The sequence below is a fragment of the Peromyscus maniculatus genome, chromosome 2, assembly GCF_049852395.1.
Source record: "Peromyscus maniculatus bairdii isolate BWxNUB_F1_BW_parent chromosome 2, HU_Pman_BW_mat_3.1, whole genome shotgun sequence".
In the NCBI taxonomy this organism is placed as follows: domain Eukaryota; kingdom Metazoa; phylum Chordata; class Mammalia; order Rodentia; family Cricetidae; genus Peromyscus; species Peromyscus maniculatus.
Genome location: NC_134853.1, coordinates 67,495,186 through 67,516,118, shown reverse-complemented (window position 1 = coordinate 67,516,118; position 20,933 = coordinate 67,495,186). Strand labels below are relative to the sequence as shown.

Here is a 20,933-nt window from a genome sequence, read left to right as displayed (position 1 = left end):
CATTTACACAATGGAGTTATTACTCAGCCATTATGACATTATAAAATTTGCAGATAAATAGATGGAACTAGGAAAAAGCATCCCAAGTGAGGTATCGCAGACTCAGAAAGCGAATTGTGGTATGTATTTGATAATGTGTGAATATTAGCTGTTAAGTCAATGACAATTAAACTATAATCCCTAGAACCACAGAGGTTATGTATAGAGTAAAGGACTAGGGGGGACAGACAGATCTCATTAGGAAAGGGAAATAGAATAGATGGTTATGGATGAATTGGAGAAGGGCTGGAATCAGAGGACCAAATGGGGAGGAAAAGGAGAGAGGAAGATGAAGGAGAGAATAAGGGGAGAGAGACTTAAAATTAAGGTTCATTTGAAGAGTAGTATGGAAACCTAATATAGTAGAAACATTCCAATGTGTGTGTGTGTGTGTGTGTGTGTGTGTGTGTGTGTGTGTGTGTGTGTATGTATATACGTATATATGTATATGAAAGTGATCTAAATGAAGTTGCCAAATAAGAGGAAGACAGAGTCCCAACTGGTCATCTCTTGTCACCAAATGAAGTTTCCAGTACCAAGATTGGGTTACAGCTAATTGAGTTGGTGGCCAAAGGGGTCCCATAGGACTCCCCAAACAACCCAGGATGTTGCAAAGACTATAGGTTCCTCTTCACAAACTTACGGCAAGCCCCCCATTGCTGAAGACAACATCAACACAACTCATTGAACATGAAGAAGTCAGGCAGGTGCCTACCTAGAGCCTTCACCCCTATGCTCTAGAGTCTTTGGTACAGGAAGATACTCTGCACTCTACCAAACTGTGTTTGAATGTAACTGGCCCCCATAAGCTCATAGGGAGTAGCACTATTAGAAGGTGTGGCTTTGTTGGAGTAGGTGTGGCCTTGTTGGAGTAAGTGTGCCACTTTGGGGGTGGACTTTGATGTCTCATATATGCTCAAGATATCACCCAGTGAGACATACCACTTCCTGTTGCCTGTAAGATGTAGGACTCTCAGCTCCTTCTCCAGCACCATGTCTGCCTGCATGCCGCCATGCTCCTGCCATGACAATAATGGACTGAACCTCTGAACTAAAAGCCGGCACCTTAACTAAATATTTTCCTTTATAAGAGTTGCTGTGGTCATGGTGTCTCTTCACAGCAGTAGAAACCCTAACTAAGACACAAATATAAACACCAAGAATGCCATAAACCTTCGATCTACAATGGTGTCCTGCCTACAAAATATGCTAGGACAGAGGTGGCACAAAGCTGGTGGGAGTCACCAATCAATGTCTGGTCTGACTTAAGGCCTGCTCCATGAGATGGAATCCATACCCAGCACTGGGTGACCAAGAGTCAGAGACTAGACAGCCCAGGGACCTAAGGTAAAACCAAATATCGCTGCTGGTCTAAAACAAACAAACAGCAACAAAGTGACTCCTCATGACATTCTCTATACTCCCAGATCAGTTCCTTGTTCAGCCATCATCAGAGAAGCTTCTTCCTGCAGCAGATGGGAACAAATACAGAGACCTGCAACCAGGCATTATGTAGAGAGTGAGAGACTGTTGAACATTCAGCCCTAAAGGAAATGTCTCCATCAAATCCCTCCCCTCAAGGCTATGGGAACCCATGGAAGAGGAAGCAGAAAGAATGTGAGTGCTACACCAGGAAAACAGGGCCCTCTGAATCAACAAGATCAAAGCTCACATGAACTCCGAGACTGAGGCCGCAAGCATAGGGCCTACATGGGCCTTTATATAATACGATTGTTTCCAGTTTAGTGTGTTTTTTTTAATGGGATTCCTGAGTGTGTGAGTGAGTGGGGCTCTGATTCTTGGGCCTTCTCTTGGGTTCCTTTCCTTCTGTTTGTCTTGTACAACTCTGATGTGATAGTTTTTGTTTTACCTTATTACATTTTATTTTTATGTACTTTATTATTATCCCTTAGAAGCTTCCTTTTCTTTTTCTTTCTTCCTTTTTTTCTTTTAATTTTATAATTAATTTAATTTTACATATCAGCCATGGATTCTCCTTGTCCTCCCTCCTCCGCCCCCACTCCCCCACCCCACCCCACCCCACCCCCGCCCTCCCCCCAATCCACCCTCCATTCCCACCTCCTCGAAGGCAAGGACTCCCCTGGGGCCCTGGGAATTCAGCTCAGCCTGGTAGATTCAGGTGTTTTTTGTTTTTGTTTTTGTTTTTTTTTGGGTTTTTTGTTTTTTGTTTTTTGTTTTTCAAGACAGGGTTTCTCTATGTAGCTTTGGAGCCTGTCCTGGAACTCACTCTGTAGCCGAGGCTGGCCTTGAACTCACAGAGATCCTCCTGCCTCTGCCTCCCAAGTGCTGAGATTAAAGGCGTGCGCCACCACTGCCTAGCTATTTGTTTTCTAATGAGAGACAGAAAGGGAGCAGATGTGGATGGGAGGGGAGGAGGGGAGGAACTTGGAGGAATAGAGAGAGGGGAAACTGTAATCAGGATATGTTATGTGAGAAAAACAATCTACTTTCAATAAAAGGGAAAAAGAACTAATAAATAATTAAAACTTAAAAACAGAAACAATCATGGGGGTTTCTTAAACTTGGGGAAAGGGACAAACATCTAGCTCTGGTTTGTGGTGAATGTGGAAAATATTTTCCATTGCAGCCGAAGGCTGGATTTGCAGCCCATCAGTGATGACATGGCTTCACAAGACTTGTGCTAAGAGCTGGCCTATGCTAGTGAAATAATGGGACTAGAAGGCCATGTGGTGTTCCAGTAGCACTGAGAACTTTAAAACACATCAGGTTTCCAAAGCAGTTAAGAATATGGACAAATGGATCAGGCTGCTAGGGTTCAAATCCGAATCCTCCACTCACCAGCTGTGGGGCCTTGAAGAAGTCATTTAACCTCTTTGAGACTCATTTTCTTCATCTGTAAAATGGAAATGGTAGGAATACCTACTCATAAAGTTACTGTGAGGTTGATGAACTAAGGTATGTAATGCATTTGAAAATAGCTCTTGGCTCACAAAATGCACTCAGAAAATAGCAACAATTACAGCTGGAGCTTTGACTGGGCTGTGAGTGACTTAGGACAAGTCATTTTCCATCTCTCGGAGCTTCAGCTCCTTCTCATGTAAGATGAGACAGCCCAGCCTGGTGAGAGGCTGCTGCAGGACAGAGAGAGAATTCAAGACTGGCCTGGGATACACAGGGAGGCTCCCTCGAAAAAACAAAACCCAAAACCACACAAAAAGTGTGGAGCTAAAACCTTATCTGCCAATGTGAAGGTTAAATGTGAGGGTGTGTCTGAGGTCTGTTTCCAGACTGATCAAAGTATACTTTAATGTTATGTTTGTTCGTGATCTTATGATAAAGGGTATTTCATGAACACTGATATAGTTGTCCATACCTAGAGCAGATTTTACTTAGTTTTAAAACTATATGTGTGCGTGTGCGTGTGCATGTGTGTGTGTGCGCGCGCGCGTGCGTGTGTGTGCGTGCGTGCGTGCGTGTGTGTGTGTGTGTGTGTGTGTGTGTGTGTGTGTGTGCAGGTGCCCACAGAATCAAGAAGAGTGCGTCAGATTCCTACAGCTGGAGTAGAGGCAGTTGTGAACCACCCAGCACGGGGGATGGGATCTAAACTGGAGCCCTCTACAAGAATGGTATACAGCCATAACCACTGAGATATTTCTCCACTCTCCAAAGCAGGTTAAAAAACTGGGGGCTATAGAGACGGCTCAGCGGTTAGGAGCTCTTGCTGCTCCTGCAGAGGACCTGAGTTCAGTTCTGAGCAACCACAGGGCTGCTCACAGCTGTTAGCAGCTCTAGTTCCAGGGGATCCAGTGCCTTCCTCCGGCCTTTATGGGCTCCAGGTGTGCACATGGTGCACATACATGGCAAAATACTCATACCCATAAAATAGAATTAAATCTTAAAACCTCTGTGTGCACTGTGTCTGTGCACATGTGTGTGTTCTATGTATGAGTGGATGCACACCTGTTAGCACCTGCCTGTGTGCCAACCTCCCACTTCATCTGAGAAGGACCTTTTGTTAATTGCTCCACCCCCCCACCCCCGGTCAGACTAGTTGGCCCCGAGCTTCAGGAGTTTCTTGTCTCTGCCTCCTCCAGATATGACAGGAGAGCTCTGAACTCGGGCCCTCGTACTTGAACCACTGGCTTTTCACCTCCTGAGCCCCTAAAGTAGGTTCTGAATCCTCAGTGATCTAAGGGGGCTGGGCTAGCCCCGTCTAGGGAGAGGACTTCTCACTCACTCTGCAGGACTCTCACTCACTCTGTAGAGGCAATAATAGAAGTGTCTGTTTAAGGATATACTCGGTTTGCATTCAAATGACAAGGATGAAAAAGTCCAGTTTTTATATAATACTGATGTAATCCAATCTCAAATTTTAGGGGTTAAAGGTACAGAAGATTAGAAATTAATCCAGACAAGGTGGTCCTAGTCTCATGTCTGTTGCTGTGATAAAACACTGACCAAAAGCAACTCCGAGGAGGAGAGTGTTTATTTGGCTCCTGTTCCCAGGTCATGGCCCATCACTGAGGGAGTCAGGGTAAGAACTCAAGTGGAAACTTGAAGCCAGGAGTGCTTGCCTTTCCACACAGCATTACCCTGACTTCGGAACTCGCTCACAGCAAAGGGAGTCAGCAGGAGCCGTGAGGGACGGTGCTTGCTGGCCGGCTCACAGACCAGCTGCTTCCGTATATCGCCAGGGCCACAGTGGGCTGGGCCCTCTCATACCGGTTAACACCCAGTCCCTCACAAGTGTGCCCACAGGCCAATCTGGACAATGCTTCAGTTGAGATTACCTTCTCAGATGACACTAGGCTGGGCAAACAGAGAGCAGAAAACTGACCAGGATAAAGGCGGGATCTAATATTGAAAAATGGGTTTGGAGAGATGGAGCTTGAAAAACATGGTATGCTGGAAAGTGAGTAATGAAGAGGAAAAATGATCCAGAAAAGAGGAAAATGTGGTGGTTGTCTGGTTATGCATCTGGCTCAGGAAATTATGAGTGAATATTTGCTTGCTCAAAATGGGAAATGAATACAAATGATATTTTCTAGGTAAAAATGAAGTGATGGTCAAGAGAGCAAGTCTCTGGCTAGATTAATCAAATCTTCCTCTCCTTCTGCTCTCTACATTTAGCCCAGGTACTAGGAAGGGAAACTGAGGAAGGGCTTCTAGATGCAATGCTACATAAGCAGGAGAGGTGATTTCAACTGTTACTTACACAGTCCCTGTACTGGAAATGTCCTTTTCTCTCTTGTCTAAATATAGGCTGCTAGGGGAAGGGTATCTCTTTGTATTAGGAATACTGGAATTTCTTCGATTTCAAATAATTATGATTTATGGTAGTCAAATCACAATATAAAAACAGGATCATTAGGAGCTGATTTAGTTAGCAGCTGTGTGACTTATAGTCTTGGGCACACGAGAACATTTATCATCTCTTCAGACTGAGACATATGGGGCACAGCCACCAGATGACGTTCTGCATCTGTAACAACGGCAGTAGCCAAGCGGCAGGGCAGAGCCATCGGAAGAAGACCCGGATCTAGGGCTCTAAAGAAGATGCAGTACATGAATTTGCTCTTTCATTACAATTTCATTCCATTCCATAGCAGGTGTGTGTCCAGTGGGCTACAGCCACCCACCGATCAGACCGAAAACAGCCTTTCTTCACTAAACAGGTCCTTAAAATAAAGACAGTAAGATCCGGAGTCTCACTGTGTAGCTCATGCTGGCCTCAAACATGAGATCCTCCTGCCTCGGCCGTTCAAGTGCTTTCATGGTGCTGTGCCACCAAGGCCAGCCGAGATCCACTTTTCTTTTAGGTTGCATATATACCAATGATATCATGTAGTATTTAATTTTCTTTGCATGGCTTATTTCAGTTACATAATGTTCTTCAGGATCATACATGTTGTCATAAATTACAAGATTTCCTTTTCTTTTTTAATAGTTGAACAGTATTTTGGTTACTAAGTCTGAGGCAGCAATGGGGGAAGTTTTGGGAGGTGCCAACTAAAGGGTACACATTTTCAGATACAAGGAATAAGTTCAAGAGAGCCATTGCTCAAATATGATGGCTGTAGTTGGCAATACATTGCATCCTTAAAAAATGTTGAGAGTAGATTTTTAGTGCTCTCACAAAACAAACAAACAAACGTGACTATGCAAGGTAATACAGGTTAATTAGCATGACTTACTCATTCCAAAATGCACATATGTATTTTAGAGTATCATGTACACATTAAATGTGTACAATTTCATACTCCTTTAAAATATGAAGAATATAGTATTTGTTGCTATTTAGTTTTTGTTTTTGTTTTTATTTTATTTTTTTAGGCAGGGTGTCACTAGTCCAGACTGGCCTGCAACAGGCCATCCCCCTGCTCCAGCATCACTGGGGATGGAACTGCAGGCCTGAACCACCGTGCTTGGGTACTTCCTTTTTTCTTTTCTTTAAATCTTAGCATCCCGCTGCTTAGTTCAGCTCGAATGCCCTTGATTTAACGAAGATTTGTTTAATGAACAAACACACATGAAAATATGCTGACAAACATGTTCTGTCAAACTGAGGTCAGGTTTCTGTGCAGACTCTGAAGCAAAGGGTGATGACCTTCTCCCTGTGGGAGAATCTACATGGCCACAGAGCAGCTGGGCTGAGAGGACCCTCAGCTAACACTGGAGCTTTGCTGACCTTGGGAAGCTAAAGTCAGTAAGCAGGCGGATGTCCCAGCCTGGCTGAAGAGGGTGTGTAGCTCTGGCCAGAGGAGCCTGCAGAGGGCGCTCACTGACATCTTGAGTAGTTTGCAGTGCCACCCCTGAGTCTCACAGTCCTCCTGGGCCTCTGTCCCCACATCCTTCACTGGTTCTTCTCTGCGGGCTCAGTGAAAGCCAGCGTAGACCTGTTAAAGGACTCAGTCCTGCCGGGAGCATGGTGGAGCAAGAGGCCCTAGGTTCAATTCCCAGAACAACAAGTAAAAATTAAAAATAAAAAAGATAAGAAAATCAAAATGTCATAAGAGAAAAAAAAATCCTATTTTATTAAGCATAGTCCCATAGAAACCTGGTTTAGAGTCCAGCATGGTGGCACACCTGCTCTCCCAACGCTTTGGAGGCTGAGGCACGAAAATCGGGAATTGAAGCCAGCCCGGGCGATATAACGAAAGTCTGTCTCAAAAACAAATCAATAAACAAGCACAAACAAATCAACTGGTCTGGTGAGCATAATTCAGGACTTGCTAGAAACAGAGGCCTACCCTCAAGTCCTGTGTCTCTTCCCTCTCCTCTTTGAGGCAGAAGTGGACAGACATTATTCATAGTGACTCCCACAGAAGACAAGAAGGACACTTTGCTCACTGTCCCTGCTTCATTTGGAACGTAGGACCAGTGACATCTCATCAATGTGGTAAAGATAAAATCAGTCCCACTAGACTAAACTGCTGGACATCCTTTTCATGGCTGTCCAGCCACAAAAATCTTCCCTGGAAATTTCTAATAAAGGCCACCCTTAGAAACGAAATACCCAAATTATACCAACAAAGTGATTTCACCGTTAACAGAGTTAAAACTTAATCCCTTCTGTGTAGGGCTGCCAGATTTACCAATTAAAAATCAAAGATTACAAATAATCCTACAACCTACATGGGTACATTTAACACTAAAAGTCTTGCATTGTTTATCTGAAACTCAAACTTACTCTGGAACCTTTTCCAGCTACTGAGGTCAAGAAATTCCTAATGTCACTGTAGTTATCCGAAAGGACTTCCCCTCTTTCTCTGCATTTTAATAGAATCCTCTGCTTTTTATCTAAGCACAACTGTGATGAAAGCTGCCTTCCCTCATCAAGCAGACCTCTTTATGACTTCCTAGAAAAATATTCCAAGACACCAAGATTCCAATCTTTTTAAATTCCAAAGAAAAAGAAACAGTAATATGAGGAAAAGCAGAATCAAGTCTCAAAGAAAATATTACTTTAGTATGATCAGATCTATTTCTAAGGGGACCGATAAACAAAATTCCAGACACGAGCTCTAGCAACTTCAGATGACTGGTAACACTTCTACAGCACAAAATACACAACCCAGTAGCTTTAACGTTCTCACAGAGCTATGTAACCTAAATGTCCATACTCTCTGTGTGCTTATTTAAATGCTCCACTGGATTGGATTCTAATTCTAAGGCTCTGTTCAACTCTTTTAAAATTTTCATTTTGTGTGTACAGGTGTCTGCCTACATGTATGTCTGTGCACCATGTGCACGGTGCCCATGGAGGTCAGAGACAGCCCTCGATCCCCTGGGACTGGAGTTACAGGTGGCTGTGAGGTGCTCTGTGGATGTTGGGAATCAAACCCGGGTCCTCCGAAGAGCAACAGATGCTCTTACCCTCTGAGGCGTCTCCAGCCCTCTGAGGAACTTTGTCCACATGTCATACTATCATGTCTTCTCCTTCCACATAGCTTCCTTTCTCTCCCCTTTCTGCTCCTTTCTTATTTTATGTCCCTTTCAACTTATTTCCCTGTTTTTGTTTTTTAAAAAATTACTCAAAGTAATATGAAATACATCTTCCACTGTAGAAGATTCTAAAATAATATTAGATGGAAAAGATATAAAGTTTCCCTCTTGTGTCCTCTACTCCTCCTCACTAAAAACAACTGTGACCTGTGAAGATCTATGACAGCTGAAATTATGTAGTCACATAAAAATCTGTATACAAATATGTAGCATAACAGTTATTTCTGATGGCCAAAAAGTACAATTTATAAAATGCCTCTAGACTGACCAAGAGATAAACTGTGGTACAGATCTGCAATGGAGTATCACCTGACCACAGGTAGAGCAGTAAAGGCTGTTACATGCCGCAGCATAGACGATCAACTGGGAGGAGCCAGTGACAAGAGTACCCACACTATGACCCCATTTGTCCCCGTGTCTGTGACACTGCGTACTAAACCCAGGGCCATGCACGTCCTTGGAAAATGCTCTTTCCCTGAGGACAGAGAACGAAGAGATTTGTGCAAAAGGAAAGAGCAAACAGCAGAGCTAGGATTTAGGCTGGAGAGAAGGTACAGTGTGGCCTTTAGTCAGCAAATTCATGTCATTCGCAAAAGGAATACTAACTCTTGAAGGACATTCTGCCTTGCTTTTTCAAAGTTTCGTGTCAGAAGTTTTTATTTTACTTTTGACAGGTCAGGCAGCTCCATCCTGAAGGACAGCGGCCATGCCCACTCCTGCGCCCATCACCACCCTGCTCCACACCAGGACTCGGTGATGAGACACTGGAGCCCTCCCTAGCACCAGCCAGATCCCTTTGTTTTGTTCACAGAAAGACTGCCGAGGGTATTAATTGGCTCAGCATTTTTTTTTTTACACTGTCCTTCTCTTTTTAGCAAAAAGAAGTTATAAACATGGGAAGAGGGAAAGAAATTCAAGCTTTCCTGGTGAATTTCCAAATACTGGGAAATTATAAAAATGAAAACTTTCAACTACTTAAATTAGAATTCTCAAATAGCAAAACTGGGGACATGTGCTTAGAAGCATGATGTATTTTCTTCTGCAAAACGTATTTCCTTTCTTGGTCATTTTCTTAGTGGGCTGCTATGCTGGTTGGTAAGCTGGTTGAGTCTGTCATATACATTCATGTGCATGCACACACGTGAAAGCACACACATACACACACACACACACACACACACACACACACACACACACACACACACGCTTCTGAGGCAGCATTAAGGATGTGCAGACTTAGTTCCGTTTTCTGAGTTCACCTACCGAGTTCATTTTGTCCATCTTCATTCTCCTTCTCCGACAGAGACATTGCAAAATAGTACCAACTACAACTCCATGGGCTCTCTGCAAGGAAAATGGAGAGGCTGCAATGAGGATTTTCCATGCTGACACTACTATCTCATCCTGATACAAGTTTAAGAAACTTGGAACTCCATTTCTGAACACTGCCCCCCTCCCCAAATCTACTTCTTACACATATGACTAGGTCAAGACTAGAAAACTTAGGTAAAAATACATATAAAGTTAGTTGTAAAACCACAGGAAATGGAATGTTGAGCATTTTGACAAATTAGTGAGTGCAAGCTTCCTATAAGTGTCCAAATTTTTAATTTCCAAAATTTTATTTATTATGTGTCTGTGTATATGTGTGCACATGTGTGCACACATATGTGTGTGTGTGCCATGGTATATATGTGCAAGTCAGAGGACAACTACAAGAGTCAGTTCTCTCCTTCCACCATGTGGTCCCAGGGATGGAACTCAGGCTGCCAGGACTGAGAGCAAGTTCCCTAACCTCCTGCTCCGTCTCGCCAGCCCCAAGTATCAAGATTTTTAAAAAGAAAATTAAATGTTGTGCAAGTCAAAACTCTTGTGAAATACAGATTTTGTTTGTTTGGTTGGTTTTGGTTTGGTTTGGTTTTGGTTTTTCAAGACAGAGTTTGTCTGTTTGTATCCCTGGCTGTTCCTGGAACTCACTCTGTCGACCATGCTGGCCTCGAACTCACAGAGATCTGCCTGCCTCTGCCTCCTGGGTGCTGGGATTAAAGGTGTGCGCCACCACTACCACCCCCACCTCCCCTAGCAGACTACAGGTTTTTTAGTCCAACCTCTAGAGTAAAGTTCTTAGCTCTGGCAGTGGAGTCTCTTTAATAATGGCAATTCCGAGACACAGTTCTCTAGGTACCGAGTCCACTCCCTGACTGTTCCACTTCCTATATAGGTTATGTTTCCATGGGTCTATTAGTCATGGTCTATGATAAGACACCATGACCAAGATTAAAGAATTTACTTGGGGCTTATGGTTTCCAGGGATTAGCATCTGTCATAACAATCATGAAAGGGAGCATACAGCAGGCATGGTGCTGGAGTAGCTGAGAGCTTACATCTTAGTCTGCAAGCAAGAGGCAGGGCAGAGAGAGACATACTGGGAAGGGCAGGAGTCCTTTGAAACCTCAATGCCCACCCCCAGCGACACACTCCTCCAACAAGACCACACCTCCTAACCCTTACTAAGTAGTTACACCAACTGGGAACCAAGCATTCGAACATGTAAGCCTATGGGGCTATTCTCAGTCAGGATGCCACACCTCCATGGTAGCCTTCCTGAAATGGAGAATACAGAATGGGATGGTCTGGGCCTGTGAGACGGCTCAGCAGGTAAAGGTTCTGGCTGTGAAGTTTGAAAGACCTGAAAGAACCAGCTCCTGAACATCGTTCTATGACTTCTACACACACACACACACACACACACACACACACACACACACACACACACACAGAGAGAGAGAGAGAGAGAGAGAGAGAGAGATAATTAGTAAGTAAATGTATTAAAAGGGGTGAGGCTAGATATTCAGCAGTTAAAAGCTTGCACTCTGGCACAGGACTGGAGTTTGGTTCCTAGCACCCATATCTGGTGATTCTATTTGTATAGATAAATACCACCCATATGGTGGGATTCTATTTGTACTGAAATGTGATTTTGATTGTATGTTAATAAATAAAGTTGCCCGGGGGTCAGAGCTATTAGAGCCATAGAAAGAATGTAGTGGTGGTGGTGGCGGCGGCGGCGGCAGCAGCAGCAGCAGCAGCAGCAGCAGCAGCAGCAGCACACGCCTTTAATCCCAGCACTTGGTAGACAGAGCTAGGTAGATCTCTGTGTGTTCAGGGATACAGCCAGCATTGGAGACACATGCCTTTAAGACCTGGAGGGCTGTACTTACAGGAAGTGATGAGGCAGTCATGTGTTTGGGTTTACAACCAATGAGAAGGCAGAACAGAAAAACTATATTAAAGACAAACACACAGGAAGTAGGTCTTTTTCAGAGAGGTAGGAGCACCGCAGGAGGAAGGGTAAGGTTTTAGCTCTGAGCTCTGACCTCTTGGCTTTCTTCTTTACATTGGTTCTGTGTTTCTTATTTAATAAGACAGTTGGTTACATCTACATTCACAATTGCCTACAACTCCAGCTCCAGGGATACAATGCCTTCTTCTGGCTCTGCAGGCACCCCACACACAGGCACACACACATACGATACAGACATACACATAACTAAAATTATGTATGTAAATAATGGACGGTCTGAAGTCTGGAAGCTGTCTCGCCCCCCTAACTGCAGGGCCATGCACATCTGTGAAAATGTGGCAGCTTTGGCCCCACCGCAGCACAGGGTGGGTGGACTGTGAGGAGGTCATGAAGCACTAGCCTGCAGAGGCCCAAGTCCTGACCGTCCAGCTGGAACCAGGCACTCACCCAATCTGAGTGCACGTCATATTACATTGCGGCTAACGGGAAAGGTACTGAAGCTGTTAAATTTAGAAGAAAAGAGGGAGAATGTGAGGGGGAGAAGGAAGACAGGATTCTGGGGGAAATGGGAAGAGATGGAACAAAATGTGGATCAGGAGCTAGAAATTGGGGTTTTATTGTATAGTCTGATAGTAATTAATGACTGCTAGTAACCATTTCCTGCCTAATTTTTTTCTATGTGAATGGTTTTTAAAAATCGGGAAATAAATTTGATAGATGCAGAACAGAGAAAGCAATTTAGAAATAACTTTGTCAGAGATGCTTGGTGATAATTAAAAACAAAATACATTACTGGTCTCCATTATGAGGCTGAGTTCAAACTGTAAGCAATGGAATTGCATGCCATAGTGCTTTGCACAAAATATTTATTCAACCAATAACAACATTTAAAAATTTTAATTTACATGTACCATATTAGGAAAAATTACATCTGAAAATATTGTGTTAGGGAGAAAATGAAACTGGAACATAGCTATTGTTGGTAGTATTAGAAACTGAACAATCATGCTAGATCTGACGGCACAGGCCTGTAGGTACAGCTACTTAGGAGTCTAACTAAAGCAAGAGGATCAGAAGTTCAAGGCCAGCCCAAGTGACCTACAGAGTGGGCTCAAAGTCAATCTGAGCAACTTAGTGGGTCTCTGTTTCAAAATAAGAAAGTCAAAAGGGGACCGAGGGCAGAGATCAGTGGTGGAGCACTTGCCTGGTGTGTGGCTTTTCTGTTGCTGTAATAAAAACAGCCCAAGGGGGAAGTCCACTTGGCTCTCAGTACCAGCACACAGCACACCATGGGAGTCAGGGTGGGAGGAGCTGGAGACACTGGCATTGCAGCTACAGTCGGGAAGCAGAGGATGCCGCCATGTTTAGCTTGCTTCTCCTTGTTACTCAGTCCAGGGCCTGAGCCTGGGGAATAGTGCCCTGGACACTGAAGCTAGGTCTGACTGCCTCATTAACCTAACCTGGATAATCCCTCACAGGGATATCCAGACGTTACTCTAGACCCTAGTAAACTGACAAAATTAACCATCACCCCTTTGTGTGTGACGTTCTAGACTCAATTCCCAAATTCAAAACAAAACAACAACAACAAAAATTTGACAACCACTCTGGAAAAATAATTCAGCCTTATTTTAAAAAGCAGATGAACCAGTTACCCTATAACTCAGCAAGTCCATTTCTAGTCATACACTCTAGCAAAACTCTTAGGTCACTTTTAACAATGGATGAAATAGCTGCTCCTAACAGCAAAACTGGAAGCCATCAGATGACTTTAAAGAGTAGAATCAAGAAATAACTTATGGCCAAGTATGTGGTGTGTAATTTATCCCACCACTCAGAAGACAGGCAGGCAGATCTCTGAGTTTGAGAGTTCCAGGCCAGCCAGGGCTTTACTACAGTGGGCCCTTACATTAGTTACTTTCCTACAGCTGTGATGAACACCGTGACCAAGGCAATTAACAGAAGGAGAGGTTTATTTGGGTTCCAGAGGGATGAGAGCCCATCACCACAGCAGGGAAGTGTGTCAATAGGCAGGCATGGCAGCTGGACAGGAAGCTGACGGCTTTCATCTTGAACTACAAGTAGGAAGCCGAGAACAAACTGTGAATGATACAAGTCTTTAAATTCTCAAAACCCACCTCCATTGACACACTTCTCCCAACAAGGCCATGCCGCCTAAACCTACACTGTGGTGGTATTGTATTCCCCAAAATATTGTGCACTCTAATAAACTTATCTGGGGGTCAGAGAACAGGACAGCCACTAGACAGACATAGAGGCCAGAAAATGGTGGCACACGCCTTTAATCCTATCACTTGGGAGGCAGAGATCCATCCCGATCTCTGTGAGTTTAAAGCCATGCTGGAAACAGCCAGGCATGGTGACTCACGCCTTTAATCCCAGGAAGTGATGGCAGAAAGCAGAAAGGTATATAAGATGTGAAAACCAGGAACTAGAGCTGGTTAAGCATTCAGGCTTTGGAGCAGCAGTTCAGCTGAGATTCATTTGGATAAGGACTCAGAGGCTTCCAGTCTGAGGAAACAGGTTCAGCTGAGGAATTGTCGAGGTGAGGTAGCTGTGGCTTGTTCTGCTTCTCTGATCTTACAGCGTTCACCCCAATACCTGGCCTCAGGCTTGATTTTATTAATAAGAACCTTTGAGATTCATGCTACACTACACAAATAGTTCCACTAACTAGGGACCAACTGTTCAACATTTGAGCCTCTGGGGGACATTCTCATCAACCACCACAGGCCCTGTCTCAAAAATAAAATAAAATAAAATAAAATAAAATAAAATAAAATAAAATAAAATAAAATAAAATAAAATAAAATGAGAAGAAAAAAAAGTAACTTATGATCATAAATATAGCATTAAAATGAGGAAACCACAGTTACACATATCAACTGATAAACTCATTGACTCTAGTTAGGGAGAAACAAGTTACAAAAGAATATATAAAATTATTATTTTACTTATCCAATTTAAATATCATACAAAATATATTATTAGAGGTATGTGTCAAATATATCAAGATAAACACACAAGGAAAAGTATGGCTATAAAAAGCAGGAATCCAGGACCAAGTTCATGGAGGGGGCGGGGATAGGATGGAACACACAGAAAACTTCAATTACCTGTGTTCAATGCCTGTGTTATTACTCTTTATAACTTACATATTTGTCAACACTTTCTCTTTTTTTGTTTGTTTTTTTGTTTTTTTTTTTGTTTTTTTGAGACTGGGTTTCTCTGTGTAGCTTTGTGCCTTTCCTGGAACTCTCTTTGGAGACCAGGCTGGCCTCGAACTCACAGAGATCCGCCTGGCTCTGCCTCCCGAGTGCTGGGATTAAAGGCGTGCGCCACCACCGCCCAGCATTTGTTAACACTTTACATCAACTCAATATATAACAGGAAATGAAAAAACTGAAGTGCAGTAATTTTTAAAGTAACTTTAAAACAAAGAATAGGTCCAATCTGACCAATTTAAATATGGTTTTTAAATTTTTATTGTGTGTGTATGCATGTGTGAGTATGCATGTGTGTATGCATGTGTGTATATGCATGTGTGTGTGCATGTGTGTATAAGCATGCCATTGAGCATTATATGGAGGTCAGAGGCCTCATACAGTTCAGTTCTCTCCACCATGTGGGTTCCACAGACTGAACTCAGGCTGTCAGTCTTGGTGACAAACGTCTTTATCTGCCGAGCCATCTTGCCAATCCAGTCACTGTGTTTTAAAAATGTCTTATTTGAGATAACTTATGGAAGAGTGGCAAAAACAGTACAGAGAATTTCCATCTATTCTTTATGTGCCTTATGCTTATGTAAGAACCTTATGTAACCACAGAGCACTTAACAAAGTAAGAAATGAACCTTGGAATGAAACTGTTAACTGGGGTGACAGTGGACTTACATTTCGCCCGTTTCCCTGTATTTCTGGTTCCAGGGCTAGTCTGGAACCTCACATGGTATTCACCCGGTGCATCTCTCCAGTCTCCTCTAACTTGTGTCGGTCACTCATGCTTTCCTTGTGTCAGTCACTCATGCTTTCCTTGTGTCAGTCACTCATGCTTTCCTTGTGTCGGACTCTGACACTTTTTCAGAGTTCTAATCAGTTTTTTTAGGTTTTACATTTATAGATGTCTGTGTGTGCCTGAGCACACACCATGTCATGCATGTGGAGGTCGGAGAACATACGGTGGAGTTGGTTTTCTCTTTCCCCCAAGTGGTCGTCAGGGATTGAACTCAGGTGGTCAGGCTTGGCAGCAAGTGTCTTCCCCCTTCGGTCACCGTGGCAGCCCGCTTTGTTGAATGTGCCTCTGATTTGTCTGATTGCCTTTTCTAGTACAAACAGAAGGCTGTGCATGCATCAGATGCCTGCTGCTAGTGACGTGAGCCTAGACACTAGCGAAGACTTCACTGTAAACCTTTTCCCTTTAATTACTAATTACAGATGGGGGCAGTCGTCACATAAAAATATTTTGAGTAATCAAAAAAGGAACCATGCTCTCTCATTTAGACTTCAGAATCCAGAGGAAGAAATAAGTAACCAAGACCTACCTTGGATTCACAGGCCCCCAGCTGCCTGGCCCCTGCTCTGAATGTCATAAAATAGAAACGAAGATGGCCTGAAACTCAAGGATGGGAAGAAGACACCGAAGACTCATTGGCCTAGAGTCTTCCAACTGGGCCGCACTCCAGACCAGCTTTACCTCAGGCACCCTGCAGCTCTGGAGGACCACCAGTGTTCCTTCCCCCCCTCTTATTTACACACAGACAACTGAACAAGTTACTGAGTAGAACAATGGGAGAGAGCCTTTAGGGACAGGTCTCCAAGCTTGCATTTATCTCGGTCTGAAGGCTAGATAAAATAGAAACACAATGGAGCACAGCAATGAGCTATTGTGAGCACAGTCACACCACAGTGACTTATCGCAGAGTGAGCCATGAGTGCTGTGATGATAGATAGGCTCTCAGGGAGTCAGTCTGTCTAGGGGGAAGAGGCTCGCTCTTCATCACGAAAGCATCAGCAGAGGAGACTGCAAATGAGCACTCCTGGCAGGCTTGAGTGCTTTTAAGAATCTAAAGGGCTCTCACAGAAGCAGATGTGCCTGTCACTGGTTGACTAAAATAAGAGCTGTATTTTCCTAAAATTATTGTGTACAACCATAAAGTCTCCCCAGCCTAGTTTCTCAGGTTTAGCTATTACACCCTACCTAGGTACGAAGCCCCAGGTACCCCAGAAATCAAGGTGCCCATCCTGATTCTCTCCACAGAATCTCAGCAAAAAAGGCTTTACTTATTTCACGTAGCATAAGCACATATACAAAGAGCAACAACAAAAAGAAATCCGCCAGCACTCTACATTTCTTTGTTACAGTTATCTGCTCTTAGGTCAGTCAGAACTTCTAACAGCAAAGACCCCCTAAACTTAGGAACTTTAAAACTCAATGGTATAGTTGGGGTGCCATTTAGATGACGTCTTAGTTAGAGTTACTATTGCTGTGATGACCACAAGCAACTTGGGGAGGAAAGGGTTTATTTTACTCACAGTTCCACGTAACAGCTCATCATCAAGAGCAGGGAGGACAGGAACTCAAGCAGGGCAGGAACCTGGAGGCAGGAGCTGATGCAGAGGCCATGAAGGGGTGCTGCTTACATGGTTGCTCAGCCTACTTTCTTATGTTAGGGGCTGGGGAGACAGCACCCAGGACCACCAGCCGCAGGTAGCACCACTCACAATGGACTGGGACCTCTGGCATCAATCACTAATTAAGAAAGTGCCCTACAAGCTTGCTTATAGCCAGATCTTATGGGGAGGGGACATTTTCTAAATTGAGGATCCCTTTCTGATGACTATAGCTTGTGTTAAGTTGACAAAACCTAGCCAGTACAGATGACCAGATATGCTTCTAACTCTCTTTTCAAAATCTGCTCTGAGGTGGGTGTTGCTATATAAACCAGGCTGGCCTCCAAACCCTGACCCTCCAATCACAGCGTTCCAGTGTGGAATTACACATGTGTGCTGTCCGGCACTTCAGTTCCCAATTTCTAATCCACTCTGGTTTGGGGGACTTTCCACATTCTCTTGTGGAATTTTTTTATTTCTGTTTCCTGTACATAGGGGGGAAATAAAGTGAGTCTCAAAAATCTTTATTCACAACCTGTTTCTCCAAAGGTGGTTCATGGACTTTTAATAACTTCTCAGTAAAGTTGGTTAGATTGCAAGGTTAAGGCCAAGGGCTGAAGGTGAACATGAAGCAGTCTTCTAACACAAACCGAGACAGAGGGGTCTGCAGGAAACTGCAGCTCCGTTTTCCAGTTCGGTCTTCCACAACAGGCAGCCTTTGAGAAGTAGCATGAGCTACAAGGACTCCTTGTCTGCCTTTACGACAAAGAAAATATTTTCCTCTTCTGATCTTTATTGCTCCCCAGACTAGACAGAGCCACTTTGTTTTCCTCATCCAAGTTCTCCTTCTGTGGTGCTGGGGACCATCTCAGAGTCTTGGAGATCCCAGGCATGCTCCATCACTGACTGAGTGACAGCCCCAGCTTCTCACAGCTGGATCTCTCAAGCATAACCTTTTATAGAAATCTCTTTTTCAAGGGTTCCGGTAGTATAGCTCAGTAGAAGAGCACTTTATGGCGATTTTTTATTTGTGCTGAAATGTGATTTTATTTGTATGTTAATAAAGTTGCCTGGGGATCAGAGCTAAGAGCAAACCATTAAGCAGAAGTCTGGTGGTGGTAGCACATGCCCTTAATCCAATCACATGTCAGGCAGAGTCTCTGTGTGTTCAAGGACACAGGACACAGCCAAGCGTGACCCGAACCTTTAATCTCAGTACCAACCATAGAGAACTAGAGGTCTGTATAGACAGGCAGTGACAAGGAAGTCATGTGGTTGGGTTTAAAACCAATGAGAAGGCAGAACAGAAAGGCAATAAAAAGACAGGACACAGGAAGAAGGTCTCTCTCTCAGGGGAAGGATGGCATCAAGTGGTAAGATAAGGTGGTCTTAGCTCTTGGCTACTGCTGGATCTCTGGGCTTTTAACCCTTTATTTGGCTCTGTGTTTCTTATTTAATAAGACTGTTTAGAATTACATCTACAGCACTTGCCTAGTGTAACTGAGGCCCTGGGTCTGATACTCAGTTCCACAAAACAGGGAGCAAGGAAGCAAGAAACAAGGAAGGAAGGAAGGAAGGAAGGATGGAAGGGAGGGAGGGAGGTAGGGAGGGAGGGAGGCAGGGAGGGAGGCAGGGAGGGAGGGAAGGAGGGAGGGAAGGGAGGCAGGGAGGGAGGGAAGGGAGGCAGGGAGGGAGGGAGGGAAGGGAGGCAGGGAGGGAGGGAGGGAAGGGAGGCAGGGAGGGAGGGAGGGAAGGGAGGCAGGGAGGGAGGGAGGGAAGGGAGGCAGGGAGGGAAGGGAGGCAGGGAGGCAGGGAGGCAGGGAGGCAGGGAGGGAAAGGAGGCAGGGAGGGAGGGAGACAGGGAGGGAGGGAGGGAAGGGAGGGAGGCAGGGAGGCAGGGAGGGAAGGGAGGCAGGGAGGCAGGGAGGGAAGGGAGGGAAGGGAGGGAAGGGAGGGAAGGGAGGCAGGGAGGCAGGGAGGGAAGGGAGGGAAGGGAGGGAAGGGAGGGAAGGGAGGCAGGGAGGGAAGGGAGGCAGGGAGGGAAGGGAGGGAAGGGAGGGAAGGGAGGCAGGGAGGGAAGGGAGGGAAGGGAGGGAAGGGAGGGAAGGGAGGGAAGGGAGGCAGGGAGGCAGGGAGGGAAGGGAGGGAAGGGAGGGAAGGGAGGCAGGGAGGCAGGGAGGGAAGGGAGGGAAGGGAGGGAAGGGAGGGAAGGGAGGCAGGGAGGCAGGGAGGGAAGGGAGGGAAGGGAGGGAAGGGAGGCAGGGAGGAAGGGAGGGAAGGGAGGGAAGGGAGGGAAGGGAGGCAGGGAGGGAAGGGAGGGAAGGGAGGGAAGGGAGGCAGGGAGGCAGGGAGGGAAGGGAGGGAAGGGAGGGAAGGGAGGCAGGGAGGCAGGGAGGCAGGGAGGGAAGGGAGGCAGGGAGGGAAGGGAGGCAGGGAGGGAAGGGAGGGAAGGGAGGCAGGGAGGGAAGGGAGGCAGGGAGGCAGGGAGGCAGTTCCTTTGATAAACACTCAATGTTCCTGCTTTGTCTTTTCTCCTTTCTCAATTTGTTCTTGGATGACATTGTGGTGATATAGTGTGTACCCCAATAAAGCTTGCCAGAGGATCAGAGGACAGAGCCAGCCACTAGATTAGATATAGAGGCCAGGCAGTGGTGGCACACACCTTTCTTTAATCCCAGTACTGAGAAACACACACACACACACACACACACACACACACACACACACACACACACACACACACGCCTTTAATCCCAGGAAGTGACCTGGCTGGGTGGAGAAAGGTATGTAAGGTGTGAGGAAACAGGAACTAAGGCAGTTCAGCTGAGACCCTTTCAGGTGAGGACGCAGCAGCTTTCAGTCTGAGGAAACAGGAATGGCTGAGGAGTTGGCAAGGTGAGGTTGGCTGTGGCTTGCTCTGCTTCCACCCCACTATCTGGCTCTGGATTTTTATTAAAATACCATCTAAGACATGAACAACACGAAATCAAGGGGGAACATAAAATCCCTTTGGAAAGGGCTAAAATTATTTTTCTCATCCTGCAACACCCCACTTTATGACATACTATGGGAAGTCACTGAAGATCTTTCACAAGCAACCATTAATATCCAAGAACTTGAAAATTCCAGAAAACTAGAGTTTCATAATGATGTGTTGAAGATCAGGAAAATTTCCAAGAAAAGGGAAGCAAGTGAAGGACCCTGCAAGCTTAGCATGCAGTGCAAACCTGTGCCCTCGCTCCCTGGAAGGCTGAGGCTGGAGAGTTAGGGTAACCTGGACTATCTAGTGAGCAAAATCAAGGTGAGTCTGAGCAACTTAGTGAGACTCTGACTCAAAGCAATACTTTAAAAAGGCCAGGGACATAGCTCATCTGTAAAGGGCTTACCTAGTATATACAAAACTCTAAGTTTAATTCCCAGTACTGCAAATTTAAAAAAAGGATATTACTACAGTCAGAAAAGGATATTACTAC

General features: G+C 44.8%; 1 protein-coding gene across 6 annotated transcripts in view; it reads right to left on the bottom strand.

Moving 5' to 3' along the window:
• Positions 1-20,933, bottom strand: part of LOC102905298 (phospholipid-transporting ATPase FetA) — a 98,853-nt gene that overhangs the window by 61,498 nt on the left and 16,422 nt on the right. For all 6 annotated transcript variants that reach the window (XM_042271039.2, XM_076564078.1, XM_076564079.1 and 3 more), the window contains exon 3: positions 9,790-9,870. In XM_042271039.2, the coding sequence (XP_042126973.2) occupies positions 9,790-9,870 (81 nt within the window). The remainder of the gene's footprint in view (positions 1-9,789; positions 9,871-20,933) is intronic.